The 25,258-nt window shown below is 45.9% G+C and overlaps 1 protein-coding gene across 1 annotated transcript in view; it reads left to right on the top strand.

Annotated features, from left to right (window-relative positions):
• The window catches only part of RMDN3 (regulator of microtubule dynamics 3), a 30,555-nt gene extending 6,089 nt beyond the window's left edge, over positions 1 to 24,466 (top strand). The window contains exons 4-12 of the mRNA XM_086749646.1: positions 990 to 1,257; positions 2,224 to 2,326; positions 2,810 to 2,870; positions 14,977 to 15,052; positions 15,869 to 15,946; positions 18,104 to 18,202; positions 20,138 to 20,191; positions 22,223 to 22,303; positions 24,033 to 24,466. Coding sequence (XP_086605772.1) covers positions 990 to 1,257; positions 2,224 to 2,326; positions 2,810 to 2,870; positions 14,977 to 15,052; positions 15,869 to 15,946; positions 18,104 to 18,202; positions 20,138 to 20,191; positions 22,223 to 22,303; positions 24,033 to 24,086 — 874 coding nt within the window. The 3' untranslated portion in view covers positions 24,087 to 24,466. The remainder of the gene's footprint in view (positions 1 to 989; positions 1,258 to 2,223; positions 2,327 to 2,809; positions 2,871 to 14,976; positions 15,053 to 15,868; positions 15,947 to 18,103; positions 18,203 to 20,137; positions 20,192 to 22,222; positions 22,304 to 24,032) is intronic.
• The last annotated feature ends 792 nt before the right edge of the window (positions 24,467 to 25,258 follow it).

Raw genomic sequence — 25,258 nt, 5'->3', positions numbered from 1 at the left:
GTAGAACTTGTAAAGTGAGCGTGGGTGCGGTTTAGTTGGGTAGCAATTACAAACGTCCCCTGGAATGAAGCATTTGTGGATTTGAAGTAGCTTGCTTCAGGAAGAGAGCTTTCTGTTCAGATAGACCAACAAAATCGGAATATAAAAGTGCACATCACATTCTTAGATTGCTGGCTGCCTCGCGCTTATTCTTCAGTTAAGCTCACAGATAAATGTGAGGGGGACAAACAGAAATGAATTCTGTGAGTAGACAACCCACTGCAACGGTATCGGTCCATTTGGAATGCCACTTTAAATTCACAGCTTACGTGCCTGTGTGTGATTGGGGGGAGCTTAATTTTAGCCATTTTCAGAAACTTTGATCTGAGCTTTCTCCTGGTTCATTTGACTAATTAGCAGCTAATTATTGTTTGGGATTTTGTACACGTGGTGTCTTTTTGTGGCTTGTGTGCTATCTCCTTTCTGGACTTCTTGCTCATGTGAGGTAGTTCTGCTCGCTCTCCTGCTGTTTTGTACCTTTTCACGTGTCAGTGTGCACAAGCTGTCTGGTGTTTAGCGCGCGGACGAGATGATGGAGGGATGAGATCGTGCCAAAACAGCTGTTGTGTCTGAGATTTCCTGGAGCAGGCTGAAAACCTCGGGTGATATTTTCCACATGGCTGAGTGTGTCGGATCTTTTGTGGAAATCCTCTCTTATCATCTGTACATTTAATTGAACTGTCCTGGCTCTGTTCTTAGTTGTTTAATTATCTGAGCCTTCTTTCTCCAGCTTTTTGAGGTTGTGTGTATTATGTGAGAAATAGTGGCAGGCGTATTATTTGCGACACTTGGATTGTCCAGTGTTCTCCAGGATAAGCTAAGATACTCTTCTTCCTCTATTAGGCAGAGTGCTTTTTTCTGTACAGCCTGTCTAAAACTGTCATAGGCTGCACAGTATCTCTTCAAAATGATTTTGCATTATGTGTTGGTTTGTTTTTTTTTCCTGGAAGGTACACCACAGCCAACGCTGAGTCTGATTACGACCGGGAGTCGGAGAGAGAGAGCGAAGAAGGGGAAGACGAAGTGAGCTGTGAAACAGTGAGAACTGCGCGACGGGATTCCCTGGATCTCGTCAACGAGGATGAAGTGCATTTCATCTCGGATTCCTCGCTAGAGGAAGGACTGGGTCAGCTACTGCAGCAGGCTGACCGCTTGCACGACGGAGATGAGCAGGAGAAGAGAGAGGGATTCCAGCTGCTGCTGAATAACAAACTGGCGGTAAAGGTGGCCTTTTTATGTTTTCCAGCAGTGATTTGTGTTTTGAGCTAAATAGCTGGGAAAGAGGAAATTGCAAGTCTTAGCAGGGTCCAGGTCCCACACAGCAACTGGGCCAACTTCCAGCGGCCCCCTTCCTCAGGAGCAGCTTGGGAGCGGGCTGAAGGCCAAAATTGTTAGGGCTACAGCAGCAGCCAGTTCCCAGTCGCTCTCTGTCTTGGAACTCTGTGTCTCATCCTGTCATCGCTTTCCCGGCACGAACACGCTGTACATGTGTACAATAACAGTACTGTGTGTACACTATCAACTCGGTAAATGCTTTGAGAACGGTTACCTCGTTGCATCTGTGATGGCTTGACCTATATTTGGGAAACATGGTCTTTCCGAGGACTGCCCAGTTCACCTGTGTGGTGGGTCATGAAACAAATAAGTTGCATGTTCAAAACAGAAGGGTTAGGTTGTGTTTTTAAGTTTTTGAAGTTTTCAGAACGTACCCACTTCAAATTTAGCAGTACGCCTATACTACTGTCCCGTATTTAAGAACGAGCCAGGATGTGAAACTGTTTGAATGCAGACTGAAGCATGAAAAAAGTAAAATTCACTTTGTGAATTTTGATTAAGTGATGAGGTTTGGGGTGATTTCCCCCCCAGTGTTTTGAGGTTAGCAGAGACTGCTGAAGAACTGACCCCAGCATGGCCTTTGAAGTGGAGGGGTTCCTTGCTAGAAGGCAGCAACAGTTAGATCTGTACCAGCAGCGTAGCACTGTGAGCTTCATTGTGAGCTTCACTTGACCGTCCAGTTTGCCCTTTTGTGGTTCTGCTTCAGTTCTTGTAGAGTTGGGGCATTTTAAGGTCTCAAAAAATATCTGTGCAACTTCTGGTCTATGCCCCCAGTTGGTTTTTCTTTCTTGTCCTCGTTGTCCATGGCAGAATGGATCTTGACACAAAACATTGATGTTTTTACTGCAGTATGCAGACCAGAAAGACTTTCTTTGGCGCCTGGCCCGAGCACATAGTGATATGTGCGAAGTCACAGAAGATGCAGATGAGAAGAGATCATACGCGTCTGATGGTAAGGAGATGTGTGTTCAGGGCAAGTGGGGCGGTGAAAGCTGGCATTGCGCTGCAGCGTTACAGACCCCGCTCTTCCGCTTTGCTGCTTCACCTTCTTGAGGCTGCAGGTCCCCTGAGGAGAGAGGGGGAAGTGGGACAGGTCCTAGAGCCGAGGCTGTGAAGTTAATCAGAACGAAACCATTGGAGCTCTCGTTGCCTCTGCTTAGCGAAGTGGGGAAGGTGTTTTTGTTGTACTGGACTGTACTTCTGAGTGAGGTGGAACCATGTTGCTACTCTACTTAAAATTCGTGTGATCTCTTTGAGTGGTCTTGGATGTTCCATGTCACTACAAGAGTATGAAATTATTTATGGAATCTTTTCAAGTCAAAGATATTATAAAACTAACAAATAGCTTTTTGTGCCGTTCTGTTATTGTACTGTAACAGCCTTAAAGAAGGGAGTAGAGAAAGGGACTGTATTTCTTGTCTCTGTTTATTTGCAGGGAAAGAAGAGCTAGAAATTGCCTTACAGAAATGGGATCAAAGCGCTGAGTGCCATCAATGGTATGTAATTCTTTACTTCCTGCTTTTAAGAAGTGTAGGAAAAGGACTTGGAGGTTGCTGTGAGCTGAGCTGTATTTAAAAACAAAACCCCCCAACCAACCAAAAAAGCTTATTTGCTCTTACTTGGAGTATACTACATTGATGTTATTTTTCCGTAAAAATACATTTTGAACAGCTTTGGTTAATTGGCATGAGTAGTGGCTTGACAGACAGTAGGTTTGGTTGTGTTACAGTAATAAACTTTGCTTTACTTGTCCCAAGTTAGTTACGAATTTCTCTCAAAGACGAGGTAGCCAGAAGAGTTCTCGAGTAAAAGCTCCCAAATAGAATAACGAACATCTTTGGATACTAAGAACAGATTGTGTCAGGGCTTTTGTGAGTCTGCACCTGACAAGCTGATGAACTTTGGTGGTGGTAGTGAAGGAAGAACCTCTGGATGAGGCCTGGAGGAACAAGCTATTGCCAAAGGGAGTTTGAGATGAATAAGCACAGTGGGCTCCATTTGCTATTCCCCAGGCTGAACCTAGCAGACAGCATATTCTTTGGGCCCCTTGTAGCTGAAGCGTGTATATTTTGAAAAGGTGAAGTGAAGGAAAGTTTGTTTCAGAGCTTTCCTGGGAGTTGTGCAGTTTCCCTTCCAGGAGGTGGAAGACAGGACCCGGTGCAGCAGCTGGCTTTTGGGCCGGTGCGTGTGCCCGGGCGGGGTGCCACAAGCATCGCGGCACAGAAAGGAGCTGAGCTCCGTCAGCACCGCTTTTGGTGATGCAGGCCCTGGGAGAAAGGCTGTGTGAGCGCTCGGTCCTGAGCCGGGTGCAGGTGGGCTGCCAAAGGCTGTGCTTCGCTCGGATAACTTGCAGAAAGCTAGTTCCTGAGCGTGAAAGCCGCGTCTGGTGAGGCTCTGTTTTCTTTCGCGAGTCCTCTGTTTCCTTTGGCCACTGTTCAGCCCCCTGTAGAGTCCTGAAGATCCTTCAAAACCAAGCCCCGGGACAGCAGCGCAGCTGTGGGGCACAGTCTGAACAGTTACATACTAAATGTGAGTGAGGTTTTTCCTTTGTGTTCCTCCAGCATTCCCGGGTTAATTGCTGGGTTTTGCTCCGTTGCTGATGTTTCGCTAATGCTCTGCTGCACGGAGATGCGTTATGTCAAGAGATGATGTATTTGCCTCAGCCAGCTAGGTCTGAGCGTGGGCTTAGTGCTGTGCCAGTCTTCTCATATTCATCTTTATTGCGGAGTAAGTAGAAACATCATTCTTATCAGACAGCCTTTTAGAGTCTTTTGGAGAGCATCTTGGCCTGGCACCGCTGTGTTCCGCTCCTGGGTGCTGCTGGTCACTGCAGAGCACTCTGGCTTTGACGTTAATTGGGACAGCAGCGTGTGGCTCTCTTTTCTACAAAGATTTTTTTTTTTTCCTTTTCCCATGATAAGAAGCGGAACGATCTGCAGTTTAGCCAAGCAGGGTGTTCTGTGTTTGTGTAAGCACTGCAGCTGGCTAGGATTTCGGTAAGGAGGAGGGCAAGGGAAGGTACCTTGCTTTCTTCAGCAGCCTGAATGAACAGGCTTTGGTTGCAGCTTATGGATGGGATTGAAAGGATTGCTCTCTTTTTTTAAAAAATATGCCAAAAGAGAGTTTGTAGGGTGGGTCAGATACCTGCAGAGATAAGGGAATATGCTTTTCTGGTATGCTGGGGAATTCCGTGATGAACAGTGTTCATCAGCAGTTACTGTGAAGGACTGACAACATATGAAATAGAACAAAAGAGAAAGGAAGTTTTTTGGGTTGGTTTTTTTTTTTTTGAGGTTATTGGGAAAATAGGATTTTGAATATCTTTGCCAAACAAGACCTGCACTCTTCTGAGATGAGTAAATTCATTTGGAGGATGTGTTTGGACTACAGATGTCTAAATAAATGCTTTTATCGCCTTGAAAAGACTTATGTTCTCTAGCTCTTAGTGACGAATTGCTGTTCTCAGTCAAAGCTTTGAGATGAAGGAAGGCTACTGGGACAGGCAGTGTGACTGGTCCCTAGCAGATTATGGTGTTTGGCTTTGTCTGCTGGCTTGAAGGGTTTTTAGTTGCCAGGTTGAGTCTTAAAGTTTGTAAGCCACTCTGATACTTTGATATTGTACAAAGCAAGGGTATAGCAGTTGTAATTCAGAGTTTAACTTCAGAGCTGAGACGTTCTCAGTGCCTCTGCCCACCTCCTCCCGCAGGCACTGTGCTGACAGTGTTCTTGTCTGACTAGACCCGTCTCTTTTCCAAACAGGGAAGGCTTCTGCACATCTACATCTTGCTTTTAATTGTAGAGAGCAGCTGCAGAAGGGGAGCTGGAGAGAGGAAATAGCAGAGCAGCATGTGGGAGGCATGGGATTTACTGGAAAGGAATAAGTACCTTTATCAGCACAGATAGAATTATTTTCTGCCCTGAACAGAACAGGAAATTATTCCCTTTCCATCTCTGTATGGGTCATGGGATGGTCGCAAGCTGTTTTAATTGCAGTGTCCTTTTAGGTAATTAATATTACCCTGAGAAAAAAATTATTCCTGATGAAATGATGCTTAATACATGAAAAGGTACATATATATATATATATATATATGAAAAACATAGGAAGTGCCCAGAGTTACATTTAGTTCACCGTGCTGTCTGGGGTAGCAATGTTTAGGAAAATATATTTTAAAAAGTAAAATGGATAGAATACAGTGATCGCTTTCCTTCAGTTTGCCATCCCTGCCTCCAGGAGGGAGAGGAGCAGCGGGGAGTTTGTAGCCCGTGAAGGAGCTGTCCTCTGTGAGTTTGTTTTAGCTACATGGTTCCTTCCCTTTCCAGACCATCCTCTGGGACAGATCCCAGAATTTAACCTGCTTCACGTAGAAGAAACCTGCTTACTCCGTTTGAAATTGCCAGTAGGGGTTTTAAAGCTTTACTGGTTTTGATTTGAGGCCCTAGCCTTGGTTTGTAGAGGAGTGAACAGAGAATGGTTATTCACACTTTGTAAAGTAAGGTTTTGTTCTGTCGTAGTTCCCTCTCTAGTGTCTGTTTCCCGTGCTGAAGAATCCTGATCTTTTATTATCTCTTTTCATAAGGAGTCACTTTATTACCTCTCATCACCATGTTGTCTTTCCTATATTATTCTCTTTCTACCGTATCTTTTTCTGACAAAAGTATGAGAATTTGTTGCAGAACACGGGTTGTGGGAGCAGCAAGGGTTTGTGTAATGCTAATGGGCTGATCCTTTCCATTCTTACTTCCGTATACAGGAATCAACACTGTCTTTCTCTTTTCCCCGGCGTGCTACAGGGGCATTTTAACAGAAATATTCCCAGGGATTTTAATGTCTCCTCCGTGTGATACAGGCTGTGTGAAGCCTGCGATTGTGTAGGTATTGTTAGGGCTGCATCTCTTCCTATGTGCGTTGTTTCATGCTGACCATAACTTTCTTTATCAGTTGCCACTTAGTGCTTAAGGACTGCGTAGTTGTGCTGGATTTTGCTGCTCATTCATTGTTCTCGATGCTGTATTACCTGCTTCTGTTCCACAAATCATTCCCTGGTTTATTGGCTTTAAGATGAGGTGCTTGTCAAGCAAGACTGAAGATACTTTGCACGCAATCATTGTTGCAAGTAAAAATTTTTCCCCTCTCTCAGTGCCTCAACATTATTGCAACAAACAAAATAAGTTTGTGAAGCAGAGGGATTTCTGAGTGCTGGCGAAGGCAGCGCTGCGCGGAGCGTGACTGGCTGCAGCTTCGGAGCGTTTTGTGGCTGGGTGGTTTGAAGGCTTTGGCAGCGTGGGACTGAGTGGTTTCTCAAGAGCGACATAGAAAGCAGTGAGTGTCTGGGACTGTCTGGACTAGCCTTGGGATCTGCCCGAGTACGAAGGAGAGCCCTTTCATGGATCTCCCGGGGCTTCTTGACACCAGATTTGGTACAGCGCTGTTGCTGTAGTCACCTGCTCTTGGAAGCCAGCTGGTCCCAAGAGAGCCCTCTGCGCAGAGCTGGTTGGAGCAGGACCGAGGTTTGGGGGCTGCACAGACAAGTCGGCCTTTGTGCCCTGGGACTGGCCTCTGGCTGTGCTCTCCTTGTAGGCTGTATTCCACTTAGGAATACAGAAACGTGAGCGCTGGGCTGGGCGTTGGGGGTGTTTAGTGCCTTTAGAACAGATCTCTGTATTGTGGGCTGGTGGATGTTACACCAAGTGTTCTTAATGCCTGTGTACTCCTGTCTGTAACTACCTGATTTGTACTTGTGATGCACACATCAAAGTCACTCTGTTTTAATTGCAAAGGATCTCTGAACAGATAGATATCATGTCCCGCTGAACTGCTGACTCCCTTAGCTGATTTCGACTGATTAATATGAGGACAGAGCACGCTCGTAAGTCTGTTCTTACCTGCGTTTAGGGATGAGTGGAGAAGGTATTGATCATTGCACAGACCTGTATGTTTTCCAGACATGAGTATGTGCCAGCCTCACAAACGAAGAGCGATTAACAATCACGGCCTTGTTAGCATCCCCTGTCCGTTTCGGTGTGCTGTTTGCAGCACAGCTGCAGGCACGTAACGGCAGCTTTAGGGCTCAGGAAGGGATGGAGAGCTGTGTGTTTGCCTTGGCTTCCACTCCTGTTGTTTAAAGAAATACTGCAAGGACAAGCAGAGCAGCGAGGGATTTCAGAGGTCCATCTGGGAAAAATTTGCGGGTGCTGTATTACCAGCTTTTGGTTAAGGATATTTTGCATTGGAAATTAAATGCTCTCTGCTGACTGCTGAAAGCTGTCATTGCAGAAGAAGTAAAAAGCGTTGGCCCTCTTGGGGATGTTACGTGTGTTGTGAAGAAGCAGGAGGAGGATGCGTTCTTGGGATGGATGAGCCTCTGAGATGCGCCCTGTCTTCTAAAGAGTCTGTCCTACAAATGTGGAAAACTACTCGTGCACTGTGAAAGCTTTCATTTTGCAGCTCTTCTTATCAGCGCTGATGCAGGTGACACCTTCCTTGAATGCACTAGTAGTTCCTGCGGTCTTTTTTTTCTTCCCCCCTGCAATAGTTTGGATATCTTGCCCAGGTACATCCAGGCTCTTTGCTGGCAGCTCTTGGGAGGGCAGCTGAGTCTTCTAAGTAAAACCAGAGGTTTAAATAAGCATGAGGCCACTCCATAAAAATTGTATATTCTACATAATAAATACCATTTGGATCTTCAGACCTCACGGGGAATGAATACGTTTTGTTCTACGAAGGGAGCACGTGTGGTCCATTCCTGCCACCCTCTGCGGCAGGCTGGAGATCTTCAGCAGATAAAACCAACACAGAAACTGAATGAAACTGGAGACACACTTTGCATCCCAGCTGAGGTAGCTAATGAGGATTTTACCTTTTTTAGGATCCAGGAAAGATGGATTTCAGTGCAGGCAGAGAAGGGGATACTTCAGCCTTTCTTTTCTGTGGCAGCCGTTTGAATTTTGACTTGAATCACTATTGAAGATTAACTTGGGTTTTAGCCGTGTGCTTGAGTAAACTCCTCACTAGCTAACACGTAACTTGACGTAATTTGCCAGGTTTCCTTGGAACCTGCATGTGTTCACAGGAGTGTGAGTTAAGTATGGAACAGCACTGATCCAGAAAAGTGCGTGGTTTCTGGTGTCTAAGGAATCGAGAACACAGAGATGGTAGGCACCTCCAGAAAGTAATCTCTCGCATCTTCTTGTGGTGGTGCATGCCAGGTATACCGACACTGCCTGATCCCTAAAATATTCTAGGGGTGAGGCTAAACAAACTATATGGATTTTTCCCGATAGCAACCTAAGCTTTGTTTTTATTTCTATCCTCTCTAGACAGGAAGAAAAAAACTTGAACATGAGGAACTATTTGTGAGAGACTACAGTAGTTGTTGTACTCATCCAGTCTGTTTGAAAGAAAGCAGACCCACTTGCCACGACCTTTACCATGGTGGTGTTCTGCAAACCTCCTGTTCTCATTGCTGGCTTAGGGACTCCCTCCAGCTCCTCCTTTTTCTTTTTAATTTATTACTCAAAAATTGCATATAGTACTTTAGCTGAGGCTTGTAAGTACAGGATCTTATTATTGCCTCGGGCTGCTTAAGATCTCCTGTAACCTTTAAATTTGATTCTCTGCTCCCCCCCCCCATTAACTGATGAATTTTCTAGCATACCTAGTCTGCATCCTATTTCAGTTTAATCTCTACTGTATTACCAACTTAATGGAGTTATTTAACAGCATCAGTGTTGTTTGGTGTCAGGGGATTTTTTTTTGCCACATTCAATGTCCGTTCGTTCACAGTAACTTTCAAAGAACAGTTAATCACGGAAAAATGAGGTAAAGGAGGACTTGGGGTAACTTATTCACTCCAAAACCAAGTAATGTTTTTTTTCTGTTGGGTACTTTTCAAAACAGATTAGACAGACTGCTAGCAACAAACATCCTACGTTCACCCTTCAATGAGCTGCAAATCAACTTTGTACCAGTTACAGCTACACCGTGTTTCCTCTGCTTGCAGGGATCCCACCCAAAGGATGCTAGCGATCCTGAAACTTAACATACATCAGTCTGTCTGTCTTGTCCTCGTTCACTTCTCTAAAAGCAGATTTAGAGTACTTTGATATTTTGTCCTTTTCTCTCTTATTGGCTAGACTGGGAATTCAAGTTGCTAGAAACTCCCGCATCCCATCTTGCTAAGACACTGAGACTGCTAGCCATGAACGGGTCGCTGAGAGTGGCTGGTGCTAGGCACTGAAATTAAGACAGCCCCAGGCATCTGAGAAGGGTTTGAGTGATCTCTGAAATCACCCTGAGAGTCCTAGGGTTGCACTTCTGTCTTCCAAGTTGAGAGTGGTAATGTTTTAAGTGATATTCTGCCTCAAGCCTTTACGGTGGTGTGGGAATTACTTGTTTGTGTACGTTGGGCTGCTGCTTTCATCTCAGTGTGTCTTGGTCAAGTAAAATAGTCTTTGTGGAGCTGATGGCCCTTGGAAGGGGCTGAGGCTCTGGCTGCTTTTGCAGAGGGATGAGAGGCGCTGGGAATTGCATCAGCTGCGTGTTCTGTTGGCTCCACTTGAGCAAAGCTGAGAACTGTGTTCCTTGGCAGACAAGAGCCATTGCTGCCCCGACTGTGCAGTAAGTAACAAAAATAAAAACAAACAAAAAAAATACAGTATTGTCTGAATTTGAAAAATTAAAGTTGTTTTCATATAAAATAGCAAAGACCTTCATACAAATATCAGGGCATTTGGGAACGTTATGGCTTGGCAACGGCATGGTGTTTGTGCCGCTAAACCCGTGGCCCCTGTGGGTTCTGCTAATGAGTCAAACTCATCTGAGGGCTCCGCAGTTGTGTAACGCTGTAGTCCTTCCCAAGCTATCGTCCAGAGCAGCCACGGGAAGCCTGCAGAGAGCTTTCTGCATAGTTTTGCTCCCAGTTGCTGGATCACTTTCGTTAGAAAAATGCATTCTGTTTCTTTTCCCACCAAGTTGTGCAAGCCTGTCGTGGCGGGCAGCTACTTAAAGGTGAAAGGTTTGGAGGCGGTCTAGGGCAATTTTAAGAAATTAGGCTTTTTGGTTTTGCCCAGTTTTGTACCATACACATATGTGTGTATACCTGCAGTGAAAAGCAGTGTACCAGCTCCTAGATCAGGAGATGCACAGTTTAATTACGGGGTATTGCGGGAAAACGTTCACAAGTGCAGGTGCAGTATTTATACTAGTGAAAAATCAACAACAACCCGCAGGCACAAGTCTGTGGCTCAGGAAAGAGTCTGTGTGTGTCTCTTTAAGCCCGACATTAGTGAATTTGTTTAGCGTTATGCAGTTTTAAACTTGGTAAGGGGAATTAACACGGGGAAGGCTGTCAGAGTAGTTGTTTCACCAGAGCTGATGATCTGCAGCTGAAACGGTGAGTGCTTCAGTGTTCCTAGCATCGTGTTCAAGTGATTAAACATGGTTGGGTAAGTATCTGTGGACTACTTAGTCTTTAAAAGTCTTTGCACCTACAGCTTAGGGTGGACTGTGCTGAAAAACTTTTCACTTGAAAACAGGGGAGTTATGCTTGTGTGAAATGGGAATGTGATGAATATAATCTCTTTGAAAATTATGCAGATCTGTCCTTGAGGTGGTGTAAAACTGCAGCTTTGTCAGAGGTGTGTGACGAGGGAGATCAAAAGCACAGAACAGCTTTTGTAAATGGAATTAGTGAATAGATTTAAGGCTTGTCAGGCTGGAAGAAAGGTAACAGAAATAAAATCATCTCTACATCGAGTGGCATGGAGAGGGTGAAGCGGGAACACTTTCTACCAAAGCCAGAACTAGACGGCATCAAATAAAATTGCTAAGCATCAGGCTCAAACCAAAATACATGTTTTTATCATGCACTCGGTCTCTTAAAACCTCTGGTTTGCCAGGAGGAGGAGTGGTGGACCTGAGGGGTAAGTTTTGCTGGATCTCATTTCTCACCCCACACGTGGCTGAGCCCAAGCCCCCGGGTGCTCGGAGGAGCCTGTGAACCCCGCTGACCTGGCGCTGCTCCTGCTCTCAGCCTTGTTTGCCTGGCCAGCACGAGAGCTGAGAAGGAGGGGAAGGATATTTTCTTGACTGGAGAGCCACAAATGTCACCATGAGTTACTAGCCGGTAAATGCTCTGTGTAACCGGTCCCAGGAACGGAGCGCTATCTCAGGTAGTTCAGGACACGGCTGGTCATGCCGGGTGAGGAAACGGCTCTGCAGGTTTGCTTTCCTTGCAGATGCCTGGCTTCATTTTTGTGAGTCACAAGAGGGATGAAACCAACATTTGTCACTTCAGTTTTTGTTGAGATTCCTTAGTGTGAAAATACACATGTAAAATTATAATCCCCATGGAAAATCGAGACAGTGGCAGGAGAAAATCAGTGTTGCTTTAACCCAGAACATGACTTATTGTATCTAAGTTTCTAGCACACGTGGCATCGGTGTCAAGTACCCTATTCAAGTAGATGGAACCTTTAGATGTACTGTCCCTGCATAAGTGTGGGCTGTTTTAGGCCTGAAACCGGGCTCTTATCTCCCATGTCAAGCCAGCAAGGCTCTTGATGAATTCTTACCCTTGACTGGGAAGGCACGTGACCTGCGGTGAACACAGCAGTGACGTGGCTTTCCACAACGTAAACGATGTTTGTTAGTACTCGGCTGGCACATAGCTGCTTCTCCCCACTCCTTTCCCCTTTCCGTCGCCATTTCTTTGTAACTTGCTGATTCCCTTACGCAGAAAGGAGCGCCGGCACGCTTGGCTGCCGGGTCTTTGAAATGGTTAAAAGCGATGAGCTGTGTTTGGGTTGGGAGGCCGCTGCCGTGGGGCTGGGGGCGCAGGGCTGCGTAATCGTGTCCGGAGCCTGGCGGTTCCGCTCTGGAGGGAGTCAGCTGGAGGGCGGCATCGAACGTGGAGCCCCTTCGGAGCTGCCTGCGCTGAGCTGGGGGCTTAGGCTGGAGGAACAGACGGTCTCTCGTCTGGTAGATCTGCTTCCACAGAGTTTATTTTCTGGCAAACGGGGAAATCCTTACTGAGTGGAGATTCCTGTGGGAACTTGCTGTTTGAGCAGTGTCAGCTTAATGAACAGTTCTGGTTAATAATTAGTGGAGCAATATCATAATACAAGGTTTCGGTAACTGCTGAGACATCGCTCTGAACAGCGCTTCAGAGGTTACATGTGTACAGAAGATAAAAATCCCCTTCCCTAACGCTTTGTTTTTAATCCATCCTCTTACTGCCAGTCCTCCTGCAACTCCGTAGTGCCTCTTGTGACATCCATCCCAAGGCATTTCACAGAATGAACCACGTAAATGGCTCCAGCAAGCCAAGCTAAACAAGCAGAAGAGAGAGAAGCGGAAAATAGGGTTGGCGCTTCCGAGAGACAGTCGGGGTCTGAAGACATCCAGGGCCTCAGATCTGAGAACTGATTTTTACATGCAAGACTTTGCAGCACTGGGCTGGTGGCCCTGGCCCTTGAGGCACGAGTTGCAAAGGGTGGTTCGTGCAAAGGGCTGAGACCAGCAAAGCTGGGCTGGCTACAGTCGTCTTTTCCTGGGACTGTGAAAAAAACAGTTCAGGCATCTCTTACTTTTTTTTTTTGGTTTAATTATTTTTTTTTGTCTCCTGACACAAAGATAGGACTACAATTTACTACTTGTTTTGTGTAGCATTTTGCCAAACTGTTAAAAAATATGCGATATTTACATTTCTTGACAGCTGAGCATCGCACCACTTGACATTTAGATGGTTGGTGGTGGAGGGGTCAGGCTGGGCTCGCTCAGCGTCCCGTCAAGTTTATTGCCCCTCTGAAGGGACTCGTCAGGCTTTCCCTGGGGAAGGACAGGGGTGTAAAGGGAGGTTTTGCAGGGTTCTAGCTCCTGTGTTAAGGGGTGCGGTGCTTCCCTGTTTTCTTGCAGAACCTTAAACCTGACCTAACTGTATTTAGTGCCTGCCCACGTGTCGGGAGCCTAAGCGGTACAGCTACAGGAGCTGCGCTCTGGCAAGCTGCTGTGCGCTAGACAGCACTACAGGCTGCGTGATTTATCGTATGCAATATTTCATCTTCTGATCTCGGAAAATAAGCCTTTCACTGGCTTGTGTTTCTAAGCCCTGGCCACGTTGTGGTGAGGGATGTTTAGCACAAGCTGATGTTTGTTGTGAAACAAACTGAGGAAGATCGTAAAAACACTTCATCCTCTGCAAGTGTCAGGTTACTGCAGTGCAGCTGGGAACGTTTTCAGCTGGGGGAAAAGGATTTTACTCAACTAAGACATTGATCTGGTAAACTTTTCCTTTATAATGAAAAATAAGAATTTTAGAACTGAACTAGAGCTTTTCCACAAGAAAATTAACATGTTAAAGGAATGGAACTTAATGACAAAATGGTAAATATTTGGGAGATGCAACTCCTTTGCGTTGTAGCTTACACACTGACAACTGAGTTCAGGCCAGAGCAGCGAGGTGTGACATGTTTTGTGGGTTTTTTCCTGACACTGAAGAAAGTGTCCGTGAGGAATTCCTGCAGGAACATCTGTTGGGGTTAGCTGTCAGCAGGGATGCTTGGGGGGCGTGTGGCGAGATAAGAGAGGATCCAGCAGCGCTGGGATGTGGATGTAGGAAGAGCTCTCAGGGGAGCTTCACTTGCATCTTTCTTCCTTTTAGCTTTATTTTCTGAAGGAACAAGACTGGCAGTGTTCATCTGTTGATCCGTTCCACCCAATACTTTTGGAGTGAAACTCAGAGAAGAGGGGGAAGCCTATTCCATCCCCACAGCTTTCGCCTAAGCGGGATGGCGGAGGCCGAAGACAGAATCAGCACGGCTGAAACTTCAGCTCGTTTGTTCTGTTTAGCAGCAGTGCCGCAACACGCCTCTACCATTTGTTGTTTCTTGAGAGGCAATGCAGGGAGGGAAGGGGTTTGAGCTGTTGTGCTGCAGGGAGGTGAGATGGGCGGGTGTAAATCATGGGTAATTAACCTTCCTCAGCTTTCACGGCTCATTAAATGATTGATTTTGCTAGGTACAGTGCTATTTGTGGTCTCTTACTAGGCAAAACTAAATGGCTTTGTGCTTGCAACACTGAAAACCTGTTATTTTGTTTCCCGAGTGTGGTGGCTGTGTCAGGCTGCAGGATGTGGGTAGGTTTTCACAACATTTTCCCTCAAAGTAGACAACTGCTTTGCTAGATTGGGTGTTGCGTATGGAAGATCGCTAGCACCTTAGTTAATTAGAGCTTTTCATAGTTCCGGCTCTCGCTGCAGTAGCGTTACTCCTCATCGTTCTGTTTTGACATATTTTTGTTGCTGAGTGAAGAAATTTAGGTGTAGAAGTGTTTCTGCAGAAGGAAGGCTTTCCAGCCGTCGGGGCAATGAACTTCCCTGCCGCATTGAGCCACTCCTGTTCAGTTGCTGGCGTCCTTCAGGCTAAAACCTTCTTCTGCTCTCAAGTGTTACTGTGTCTCTTCCCTTAGATGTACAGTATTCCTTGTTTCCCCAGTCAGCTGTGAAGCTTTAATGTACTTATATCAGCCTTCTGAAGAGAGGAACAGCACGTGAATGTGCATTTCAAAAGGTTTAATTTCCTGCAAATGTCTCCTCCGCATAGGTACGCGGTTCTCTGTGGGCAGTTATCAGAACACGAGAGCATTCAGAAGCGCATTCAAACAGGATATGTTTTTAAGGTGAGTAGAGAGGACCTGCTGGGTTTGTGTAAGTGTTGAACAATATTTATTTCTGTAGAAGTAAGTAAGGAAAACTGACTCCAGCTCTTACCAGGGAAGCAACAGGTCTCAGAGGTGCTATGGGTGGGTGGTTTGGGCTGAGGAAGGTGATTCCAGTGGCACGTGGCGAGAGTGACTGGTCTGGCTCTGCGCTTTTGCATGCTATCATCTCAGAAAAAAAGGAGAAAAGTCTTGCAAATAAAATGTGTGTATATAATGAGACTGAGGACTTGAAACATGAAATTACCATGTGGCAATGAGGTACAGCACCAACTCTTCTGGAATAACTGCCTGTGAGCATGCTTACACCCGCCCGTAAATGCGAGGCAGTTGTTGTTCAAGGAGGATTTAGTCTGCCTCAGCCTCCTGTACTTGCCTGTAATCGACAGCAGGGCTGTTAACAGGGTAAGAGGATGCTCCTAGAACAGTTACTGCAGAACAGGCTACGTGTAATTATTACCTCATCAGCTGTTGACGTGACCAGTAAGCTGGTTAGATCAAAGCTCTGAAAAGGTGGTGGAATAAAATGAAGGACAGCTTCGTTTTTTGTGTGTGGTAATTCTTGTCTCTGAGGCTGATAAAGTGCTGCTTTTCTGTGTTGGCTGAAACCATTTTCAGAAAATTTGTAGTCTCTTTGTGGCTGTAACTTCACTGATCACTGACACTCAAATTGTGGATGTCTTCCTTCGCTCTTCCCACACTTGTTCAGCTGCTCTTGTGGATATGGTGTTTGCTTATAACGAAAATGTAATGTGTGGTGGTGATGATTTTCCACAGGAACACATCGACAAAGCGATTGAACTGAAACCAGAGGATCCAAAGGCTTACTACCTTTTGGGCAGGTGGTGTTACCAGGTAAAATAGTTTATTACTAATTGCTGCTTTCTTCCTCCTTGGCATTTAATTCGCTGTTTGAATGGAAGCTAGGGGGATTCAAACCAGCAGCCATGAGGACGGAGGATGCTCTGTAGTCGCAGAACTCAGGTGTTGTATCAGGAAGTACAGGTATGGAAATGTCCTGGGTGCTTGAAAAAGTAATTTAGAAGTTGCAGTCTCACGGAATCTAGAAACGCTTCCTTTCAGTCCTGAAACAGTGCCGAGAAGAGCACCCCGCTGACGAATACCATAAATGCTTTGCATTCAAAAACCTCTTCTGATGGGAAAGCTCACGTTCTTGTATGTGTGGCACTCAATGCTTTTGTAAAAGCACTGCTGAAACTATTGTCTGCCAGGACGCAGTGTCTCATTGGAATCGCTCAGCTTTCCATCCAAGTTGTTCTCTTAACTGTAATGGAGAAGTCTTAGGCAGCCCATCTCCCTCTTGTCTGCCTCCTGTCAAACCTGACGCGTATACCCGCACACTGCCGCTGCCACTCGAAGCGCTAGATTTTGAGTGGTCCGGATTTTTAACAGGAGTTCACGTGAGCTCGTAGCAAGAGAGGGACTGCAGAAGCACTGAGCTGGCAATGGGGACAAGTGCTGGCTGAGCCCGTTTCCAGCGCCTCGCTCTGTGCTAACTGTCAAAGGCTGGGAGCAGGTAGTTTTTAAAAGCACGAAGAGTGTGGTTTTGTACTGGCAATGTCATTTGCTCTTGCTATTGTAACGCTTTTGTCCCCGAACCAACAAAAGGCTTTAGAAGTACTTGGTGTGCCTCTGCAGTAGAATAAAAGCTGCTGGGGCTTTTGCCATTTCATTTATTTATTGCCACTCTTCTGCTCTTCAATCTTCCTCTGGATTTTGTCTCTTTCCCAGAGGGAAAATATTTGCTAAAATGTTATTTCTGAAGTGCTCTGAAGTTTTTTTTCGTCACTGCAGGTGGCATGGGAGGTGCAATGCAAAGAATGGATTAGGAAGAGCACTAGCTGCAAACTAGCTTGCTGTTCCCCGTGCTTTACTCGGTGAAAACCAGCTACCTTCAGTCCTTGAAGCACATATGGATGTGATCAAGGACATCTCGGGGCTGGCACGAGCTCCCGCACACAGTCCATCTGTATAATCCTTTGCATGTGTTTCCTCTGCCCGCGCCGCACAGAGCGCTGGAGGTATTAGAGGAAGCGTGCCGGCTGCTTTCTGTTTCTTGACAGGGGGAAGCTTAGAGTCAGATGCCATAAATCAGACTTCGTGCCTATAAAAAGAAAAGAGAGTTTGCAGTAACTCTCTGCTTTTCAGTTTACACAATTGGCAAGTGCTTCACTGCTGTCAGAAACGAAGTCACATTGTGAAGTTGTAGCTGAGATAATTGACACCAGTAATTCCAGAGGAGCGGTGAGCTGAAGTGGTGGAAGCTCCCAGCTCTTTATTCTGTTGTGGACTTTCTGCTCAGCCTTACTGCTCTCGGATCTGCTGAAGCTGTGAAACAAAACCAGATGCATGCAGACAATGGTGGTGGTTCTGCTGTTCTGCTTTGTAAGAATTACACAGTATTGAGCAAAGCAAGCGTTCCCAGAAGTTAGTCCTGTGCGTTCTTTCCCCCTTTGAAATGTCAGGGTGTTGTGTGTTAGAGAGAGAGGAGCTGGGAACAAGAGAGCAAGATTTAATGAAGTAGTTGCAATAGCTACCTGTTTCTCAAAACGTGAATATCTGCTGGTGGGAAGGCTTTCGCCTGGCTCTCTCGAGGGATCTTTGTATGGTGAGAACGCGTTCTCGTACGCGATTCACGCTGGGGGCTGGGAGGGCTCCGTACGTGCGTTTGCTCTGATGCGGGATCTGGGGTAGCTGCGGTACGGCCCTTTGGGATTTTGGGGCAGCCAGTGGTGTGTGCCTGTAACACTCAGCTGCAGAGATAAATCTTACTTTGAGCACTCTGCATGTGCAGCTGATGTGTTGAACTGCAAAGCTGACCTGGGACAAGGAAAAGCAAATCAGATTTAATTCTGTGCCTGGACTTGGATGCTCATCCGGAATCTGCCGACACTCCCATGGCCTCTGGCTTTCTCCCAGGTGCTGTCTGTATGCTTTTCCGCGTGCTGTGTCCCTAGTGGGTCTGACCGTTTCATCTTACGGTCTCTGCAGGTTTCCCACCTGGGCTGGCTTGAGAAGAAGACTGCTTCTGCCTTGTTTGAAGCCCCTCCTACAGCCACTGTACAGGACGCCCTGCAAAACTTCTTACGGGTAAGCCAGGGAGTCGCTGACCTGACAAAAGCAATTGCAAGTGCAATTCTCGTCTTCTGTTTAACTCATTGCTCCCCACGTGCTCAGTGATGCATCTCCGCTGACTGGAACCTGTGGGATGGAAGCTGGTGAAAGCAAAAAACCTTGGAGATCTAGAATAGCCAGACAGAAGGACGTGATTTTGAAGACCTCAGAACTAGATCCAGAGTGCTCAGAATTGTTTTCCAGGGTTTTGGTTTTCCTTTTTAAAGCTGCACAGTGGAGTGATTCGTTGCTTGATACTGAACGCGTATGGTCTGTGCTCTTCCCGGCTCTGTACGAGCTGTTTGAGCTCATCCCTGGGAACGCTTGCATAGACACTCGCAACGTTCTGTCATTTTAATTTCTTTCAGAATATTTTATTAAAAGGCTGTATGATTAGGGCAAACTTTTGAACAAGACAACTACTTCAAGGTTTCAGGAGCACACTGCTTATGTGTTTCTAGAAAGAAATTCTTAGGAGTACTTCCTACATTGAATGAGTCAATTTCAACGCTCTGAACAGCTTTTTTTTGTCTCCTGTTGCTGAAAATGAATTTAAGACATGGCCTGAGTCGCGTTTTTGAGCACATAGCTCTTGTTGCGAGGGCCTGCACAAGGCAGACGAGTTAAACAGCCTGTCTTTGGCCGTGCTTTCGAGAACTACTCCTGAGCACCTCTGATGAAGCGTTACAGAAACAAATTGCCATACTACTTTGTAACTCATGGATTGGGCCAGCAGTTCTGCAAAGTGGCAGGGAATAGCATGCTTATTTCAATTTTTTATAATTTTGCCAAAATGTACTTGTTTGAGAGGGAAGTTTGTGATGTGGATCTGCCTTAGGCAATATACTTTTCAGCCAAAGTGCTTAATCATTTCAGAGAAGTTTGAGGCAAAGTGTTTTGTTACTTTTCATTAGAGAGAAAAATAGCTTGTCACTTTTATTGATAAGTTAGAGCGGTGTGTGTCTGAAACAGGAACTTGCCTGTTTCTGAGGTTTAGCTGTGGTCAAATATGGAGGGAATTCTAAATGGACACAAAACCCTCCCTCTGGAAGCTAATTATCCCCTGAACAAGTACACTTCCCGTACGCTCAGCAGAGTCCACTTCAGCTCTCAGCCACAGCTGGCATGCTCCGGGGGAATGGAAATCTTCCTGCAGGCTGCAGCTCTGGGTTAGACGCAAGCTGAGCTAGGTCTAAGGCCAGAGAACAGAATTTGGAGGACAAACGCTGTCTGTCTTGCGCTCTCTGCTTCCCCTGTGTCTGGGCTCCGGCAGCTTGGCAGAGCACAGCGAGGAGTTGGAGTGCAGATGGGACAGGGGTCAGGCCAGAGGTTTGTAATAGGACGTACGGGAACAGCGTTGCTGGGAGAGCGGTGACTGGAACTGAGATGAATGGAGGAAGGCAGAGGGGCGTGAGTAACTAGGAAACCAGGAATTAATAGCCGGGAATGAGAAGATAAAAAATTGAGGGAAGATTCCTGAGGTTTGGCATCATATTCAGGAGAAGCCCAAGAGGGTGAAGACTGAGTGGGCAAGGGGGTTAAAACCAGTGCGTGCACACGTGCAAGAGGAGGTTGTCAGGCTGGTTCCGAGTTTCCCTTAGCTCTGAGCGCTCCGCTTCACCGCCTCGCCGCTCTTCCATGGCACTTGGCTGAGGTGAGAGATGAGTGGTGTTCCTTGCGTCACGGGCGCTGTATGGGAGCCTGAGGACTGTGCTAACCCGCTGGGCAAGCCTATGAAAGAGTCTTACACTGGTGTATGTGTTTGCAAAAGGAGGGATTAATCATCTATTTTATTTTTCTTTTCTTTTTTTAAGAGATGCAGTAACCTGAAGTAAGCATGAACTGTGTCCTTTGCATATCCTAATGTCTGCTTTTCTCTGCCCGCTGTACCCTCCCCTCTCCTCTTTGTAGGTTGAGGAGCTGAGCCCGGGGTTTTCCAAAGCAGGAAGAGTGTACATTGCCAAGGTAACTGGCCACAGATTGGTCAGATGCTTCTAGGATAAGAAACATTTGTATTAGAAAATTATCTTTGGCTATAAAGCGCTGAGCACATGTAAGTTACTACACGCAGAAGCAAGGTTTTATACGATTTCTAAAAAAGGCCAAATCACCTAGTGCAGAGGCATTAAAATTCAGGGAGGATTTTGCCTTTGAGTCATCCGGTGGAGCATCCTTCTCATTTTCTAACAGATCAAATTCTACAGAAAGCAGCACTGGTGACTTGTGAACCACAGGCTGGAGGTTTAATCCCACCACCACGGATTTCTGTGGTGTATACAGAAAAAGCATCATAGGCAAAAATAAAGGATAAAGTATGTCTCTGTCTTACCAGTACAGATGGGAGCCTTGAGCAATGATTAAATACGCCATGAGTGCTGGGAGCTGAAGCCCCAAAGATCTTTTTGTTTGCATTGAGGGAATAGTTGGTTTTGAACTCTAAAATTGCTGCTTCATTCCCACAGCCTCCAGCTGGAGTCTAGAAATATTTAAAGCCCAAATAGCTTCAGAAATATTAGCCAGAGTGGGCGTAGCAAGGAGTAGCTGTAGTCATTCTCTGTGAAATTCCTGAATTCCCAACATCCCAAGGAATATGAATTGTATCAGGATAGCGTGCAAGCCGTAGGATCTGCGTGCTCTGGAGTGCATTGTTACTGGAACCTGGGTGCAGAATGTCTTTCTCAATAAGCATCTCCTTAAAGGAAAACGAAGGTGGTGGCAGAGGACAGCGGGAGGTGTAGCAGCCTTCGTGCCAGCTGGATTTTGTGTGTGATATATTGTGGCTCCCTGCACGTATTTAGTAATGAGCCTGTCAGGTAAAATCAGCCGCGTATGGGTACATCAGCTACCCTGTTGTTTCTGGTCTTGTGCTCTTACTTGCTTCTCTCTCTCCTTCTAAATACAGCCAGCATTCATGGAAATCCAAAATCACCCCTAAATGTCTTGTGTAGAGTAAAGAATGAAAGATTTGGAACTTGTTTCCAGTGAAGTTGCAGCAGCAAATCCCTGCAAGTCCTAACCTGAACAGATTTTCAGAGTTGATGTAAAAATTTGGGTTTCATTGTGTGTAATCTGCACGGGCTGATAACGTTTTATTGGGTGGCTGGTTCACCACGTCTGGCTGATGTGCTTCAGCTTCAGAAATACTCCGCAAACACCAATTAGCGTAGAAGTTAATAGGACTACTTGTATCTGTTTGATTTTGTTGGTTTTTTTTCCTGATCCCAGGCTCTGTCACTTTGGATCACAGCCTTAATCACAGCATTTTAGAAGTGCAGCGGTATGTCATTTTGAAGGAGATAGTACTCTGATGGGTCAGACTTCAAAGACAAAAAGAATTGTGTTTTGCAGTCATCTTCTGACATCTTTGACTGATATGCAGGGACGTGGAGTTTTTAAAGGCTTCAAGGGTGTCTGTGACTCCATCCATTCTGAATTCACCAGATGCAGAAATTTGACAGCGCTCACAGCAGAACAGATAGTTCTCTCTCAGAATAGACATGCACATTTCGTGCAGCGACATTCCAGTCTGGAGTAATAGCCCTGCTGGCGTTTAACTGGTGTCCTTCTCCTCACTGAGCGCTGCGTTAAAACAGTGATTAACTGCATTGCTGACTGTTTGGTTTGAGCAACCCCTACCTCTTACCATACTTGTTTTGTATGAGGTATAACAACTCGGTGCAAACAAAAATAGAGCTTCCAGAATGGTGACAATCACAGGGGCACCTTAAAATGTCCAACAACAAAAAAAATCTCCTTGTCAAAAAAAACCCACAAAAAAAAAAGGAAATCTAGTATTCCATAAGCCAGTGGTGATTGTAATGCTTTGTGAATGAGGGATGCGGCAGGAAATGTCAGAAGCCTGAAACTACCCAGTGCAAATGGCTGAGAGGTAGAAATAGCTCTCTTTATCCGTTGCCAGGGTTCGTAATTGCTCAGTTACACTTGCTGCCTATTTTTTCCCATTTAACTCTTCTCACATTGTCATTTTTTCTTCAGTGTTACAGGGACCTGGGAAACAACTCTGCAGCTGCTCTGTGGATGAATCTTGCTTCAGAGCTGCCAGCTAATACGAAAGAGGTAGCAGGCTCAGTAAGCACGCATTGATGATGAGCAGAGATAACATTGTTTTCAAAAAGATAATCCAGCCTGTGTGCCCAGGTTTTAAAGTATTTTATTTCTTAGCATGGACTCTTTTCTTCTCTTGGGACCTGTTACCAGAATGCCTAAAGCAATTCGGCAAAATAATGAAAACTATTAAGAAGCTGAGATTATGTCAGATTGGCTTGGAAGTCCAGCACAGCAGCGTGCAAATGCAGGGTGAGGCTACGGAGGCATTTGAATGCCCTGCACGAGTGCAGCCCCGCAGCCCATAGCAGGGATATCTGCAGAACTGCTGGGCAGCTGCGGTACACTTCCCGGTACGCCATTTCTGGGGAAGTTTATTCTTTTGGGCAGGATCGTGGCTGGCCAGCTCAATTCAGACGGGGCCACTTCAGCTCCCGGGGCTGGAGCGCAGTATTAAATTAACTCTTCCGTGTGGCTTTGGAGGAGCAGCCAGCCTTTAACTCTCCCGGTGCTGCTTCAGCTCCGAAGCTCCCCAAGGCTGCAGCTGATCATGCTGAGCCATTCAGAAGCTTGTGTGTGCTGCCCAGCTTTTTTTTTTTTTTTTTTTTTTTAAATATCTAGGATATTTCAGCTCTTTTATGACTTTTACAGGGTTTTGGAGAGCAGGCTGCTCTGTTTCAGAAACTGCCATCTGGCAGCATTCCCCAGCTGGGAGCTGTTCTGCGCTTCCCTTCTCCTTTGCATTTTTCCTGTTGAGCAGAAACCGTACGGAAGGTGCGCTCAGATTACTGCCAGTCAGAAACGGGATAAAAGCGCAGCAGCTTTTAATAGTAACCTGGTGTTATTTGCACCATCGTGAAAAATGCAAACAGAGTAATGTAAGCGAGATCCTCCAGACCATCCAGCTGCAGCCTAGTCTGACGGAATAAACATCCTAGGTGTAAGGCAGAAGTCTAGAAACACACAGCATTTTCCTGCCATGCCGTTTTTAAGGCTGTAAGTCGTCCTTATGTTGCTGTAGCACAAGTGTCCTGCTGAGGTTCGTGTCATGGGTGTGCCAGAGGCCTCGGCAGCCCAGCTGGGAAGGAGCTCGCCTGTGCTAGCGCCCATGGGCACGGTCCAGGAGCGCACAGGGTGCTGGGGGCCTCGGGCTGCTGCCCGTGCTGGGGGGGAGGATTTTTTCCAAAAGAACAATAAATATGTGTTGGAGGCATGAGAGTTTAATCAGAAAAGCACTGAGATTTTCAGGAAAGACGAGGAGAGAGCTACAGGCAGAAACACCATGAACAGTTAATTCTCTCTCCTGCTCTGGAATTAAAAGCGGGAGTCGAGTAAGGAAGCCAGTGCTTAAGTGGCTTGAGTTAAGCCTTTGCAAATGTGAGTTCTCATCATCAATCAAAGAACTTCCATCTTGTTGAGAAGGGGAAACAAAGGCATTTGTCCAGATCATGAAAGTCAGCGAGGGAGCAGAGGTTTGAATTCTGCTGCTCTGCTTCTCAGTTCTTGTCTCGCAGAAGGAAATGCAGGAGAAACGCTTTGGTATTTAGAAAACTTAAATAAGCTTCAAAGACATAGTGTGGAGAGGGAAGTACAGGAAAAAGAAAAAAGCATTAGGAGGAAAACTGTTCAGGCTGGAGTGTACTTAAAACCTGGTATGGGGTTGGAGAAGAGAAGGGAAAATCTCTTTTTTAATTGTTTCAATTAGGCTGCATATTTATCTGTTCCCTTATTGCATTTCCAGGACGCAGAAAGCGAGAGGGAACTTGAAGAGATGCAGTCAGCCTGGCAAGAATGAACGCACGCAGGCTCGGTCCCCTTGGTACTGCCCAGGCAGTGCGATTGCCGTTAACGGGGGTCGTGGTCCCGACAGCTCCGATTGCGCTTCGGGGATAAGCCACAGAGTTTACAGAAAAAAAACTCACGGCAGTCTCATCGGCACATCCAGGAAAAGATCTTGGTGGGATTTGACCGGATACTGGATAAAACTTTGTAGTATTTTCCTCCTTACAGCACTGCATATGTTTGATTTTAAAATTCCTAAAAACAGATATGTGGGGGGGGTGTAGAGGGAGAATTTGTGATACAAAAATATTTGTGGTTGTATATATGATAGATATATGTGAGAGAGATACTTTGTGATATAAACATATATACACAAATATATACATATTTATATATTGATATATATATATTTTATATCACAAACTCAGCCTGTCTGACACCAGAACTTCAGGCCTCCTCGCTGGTGAGCTCTCTCACCTGATTCCTGAGAAAGTCTTCAGCCACAGTTCTTTTGAGATTAACTGTTTTCTCTTTTCATTAATAATATCTGTTAATTGACTCAGTTGAAATACCTGATTTCATGCCTTTCGTAGACGTTTAGGTGAGAGAAACTCCGAGCTGCTGCGCTCGGTGGCCAGCGTGCTGCTGGTTTTCAGCAGTGTGATGCGCTGGAGGCAGCGGGGCGTTCTCGCTGCCCTCTGCTCGTTAATTCAAACGGGCGCTGAAGCTGTGACTGAAGAAACAACAATTACAAAAACTGCCAACAACAATGGCTTCAAATAAGTGAGTTGTCAGCCCTTTCTTCCTTGCTGTGAAAAAACTGTTGGTGGTGATGTCTGAAACACCACGCTCTTGTTGGTCCTTCCCAACTACACCTAAACTACCTTACTGGTTTTCTACTGGTGGGAAACCAGCACTGCTCGTGAGCTATTACCAGGGGACCAATGGGGTTTCCCTCACAACACAAACTTCATTTTTCAGAGGTGCATTGCTTTGTCAGAGGAGCCAGGAATTAGATTTAAGCTTCGGGACTTCTTCCCAGTGACATTGCTCCCTTCGCTCACACGGGTCTGAGAACTCCCTAAGTCACTCCAGACTGGGCTGCTATGGTTTCGATGTAGTAACTGAGCCTGAAAAAGAGTTATTTATCAATGAAACACAGGTTACAGGACCAGGAATGCTCTG

This window comes from Chlamydotis macqueenii, chromosome 5 (genome assembly GCF_036417535.1).
Source record: "Chlamydotis macqueenii isolate bChlMac1 chromosome 5, bChlMac1.mat, whole genome shotgun sequence".
Lineage (NCBI taxonomy): Eukaryota > Metazoa > Chordata > Aves > Otidiformes > Otididae > Chlamydotis > Chlamydotis macqueenii.
This window is presented reverse-complemented; position numbering and strand designations above follow the sequence as displayed.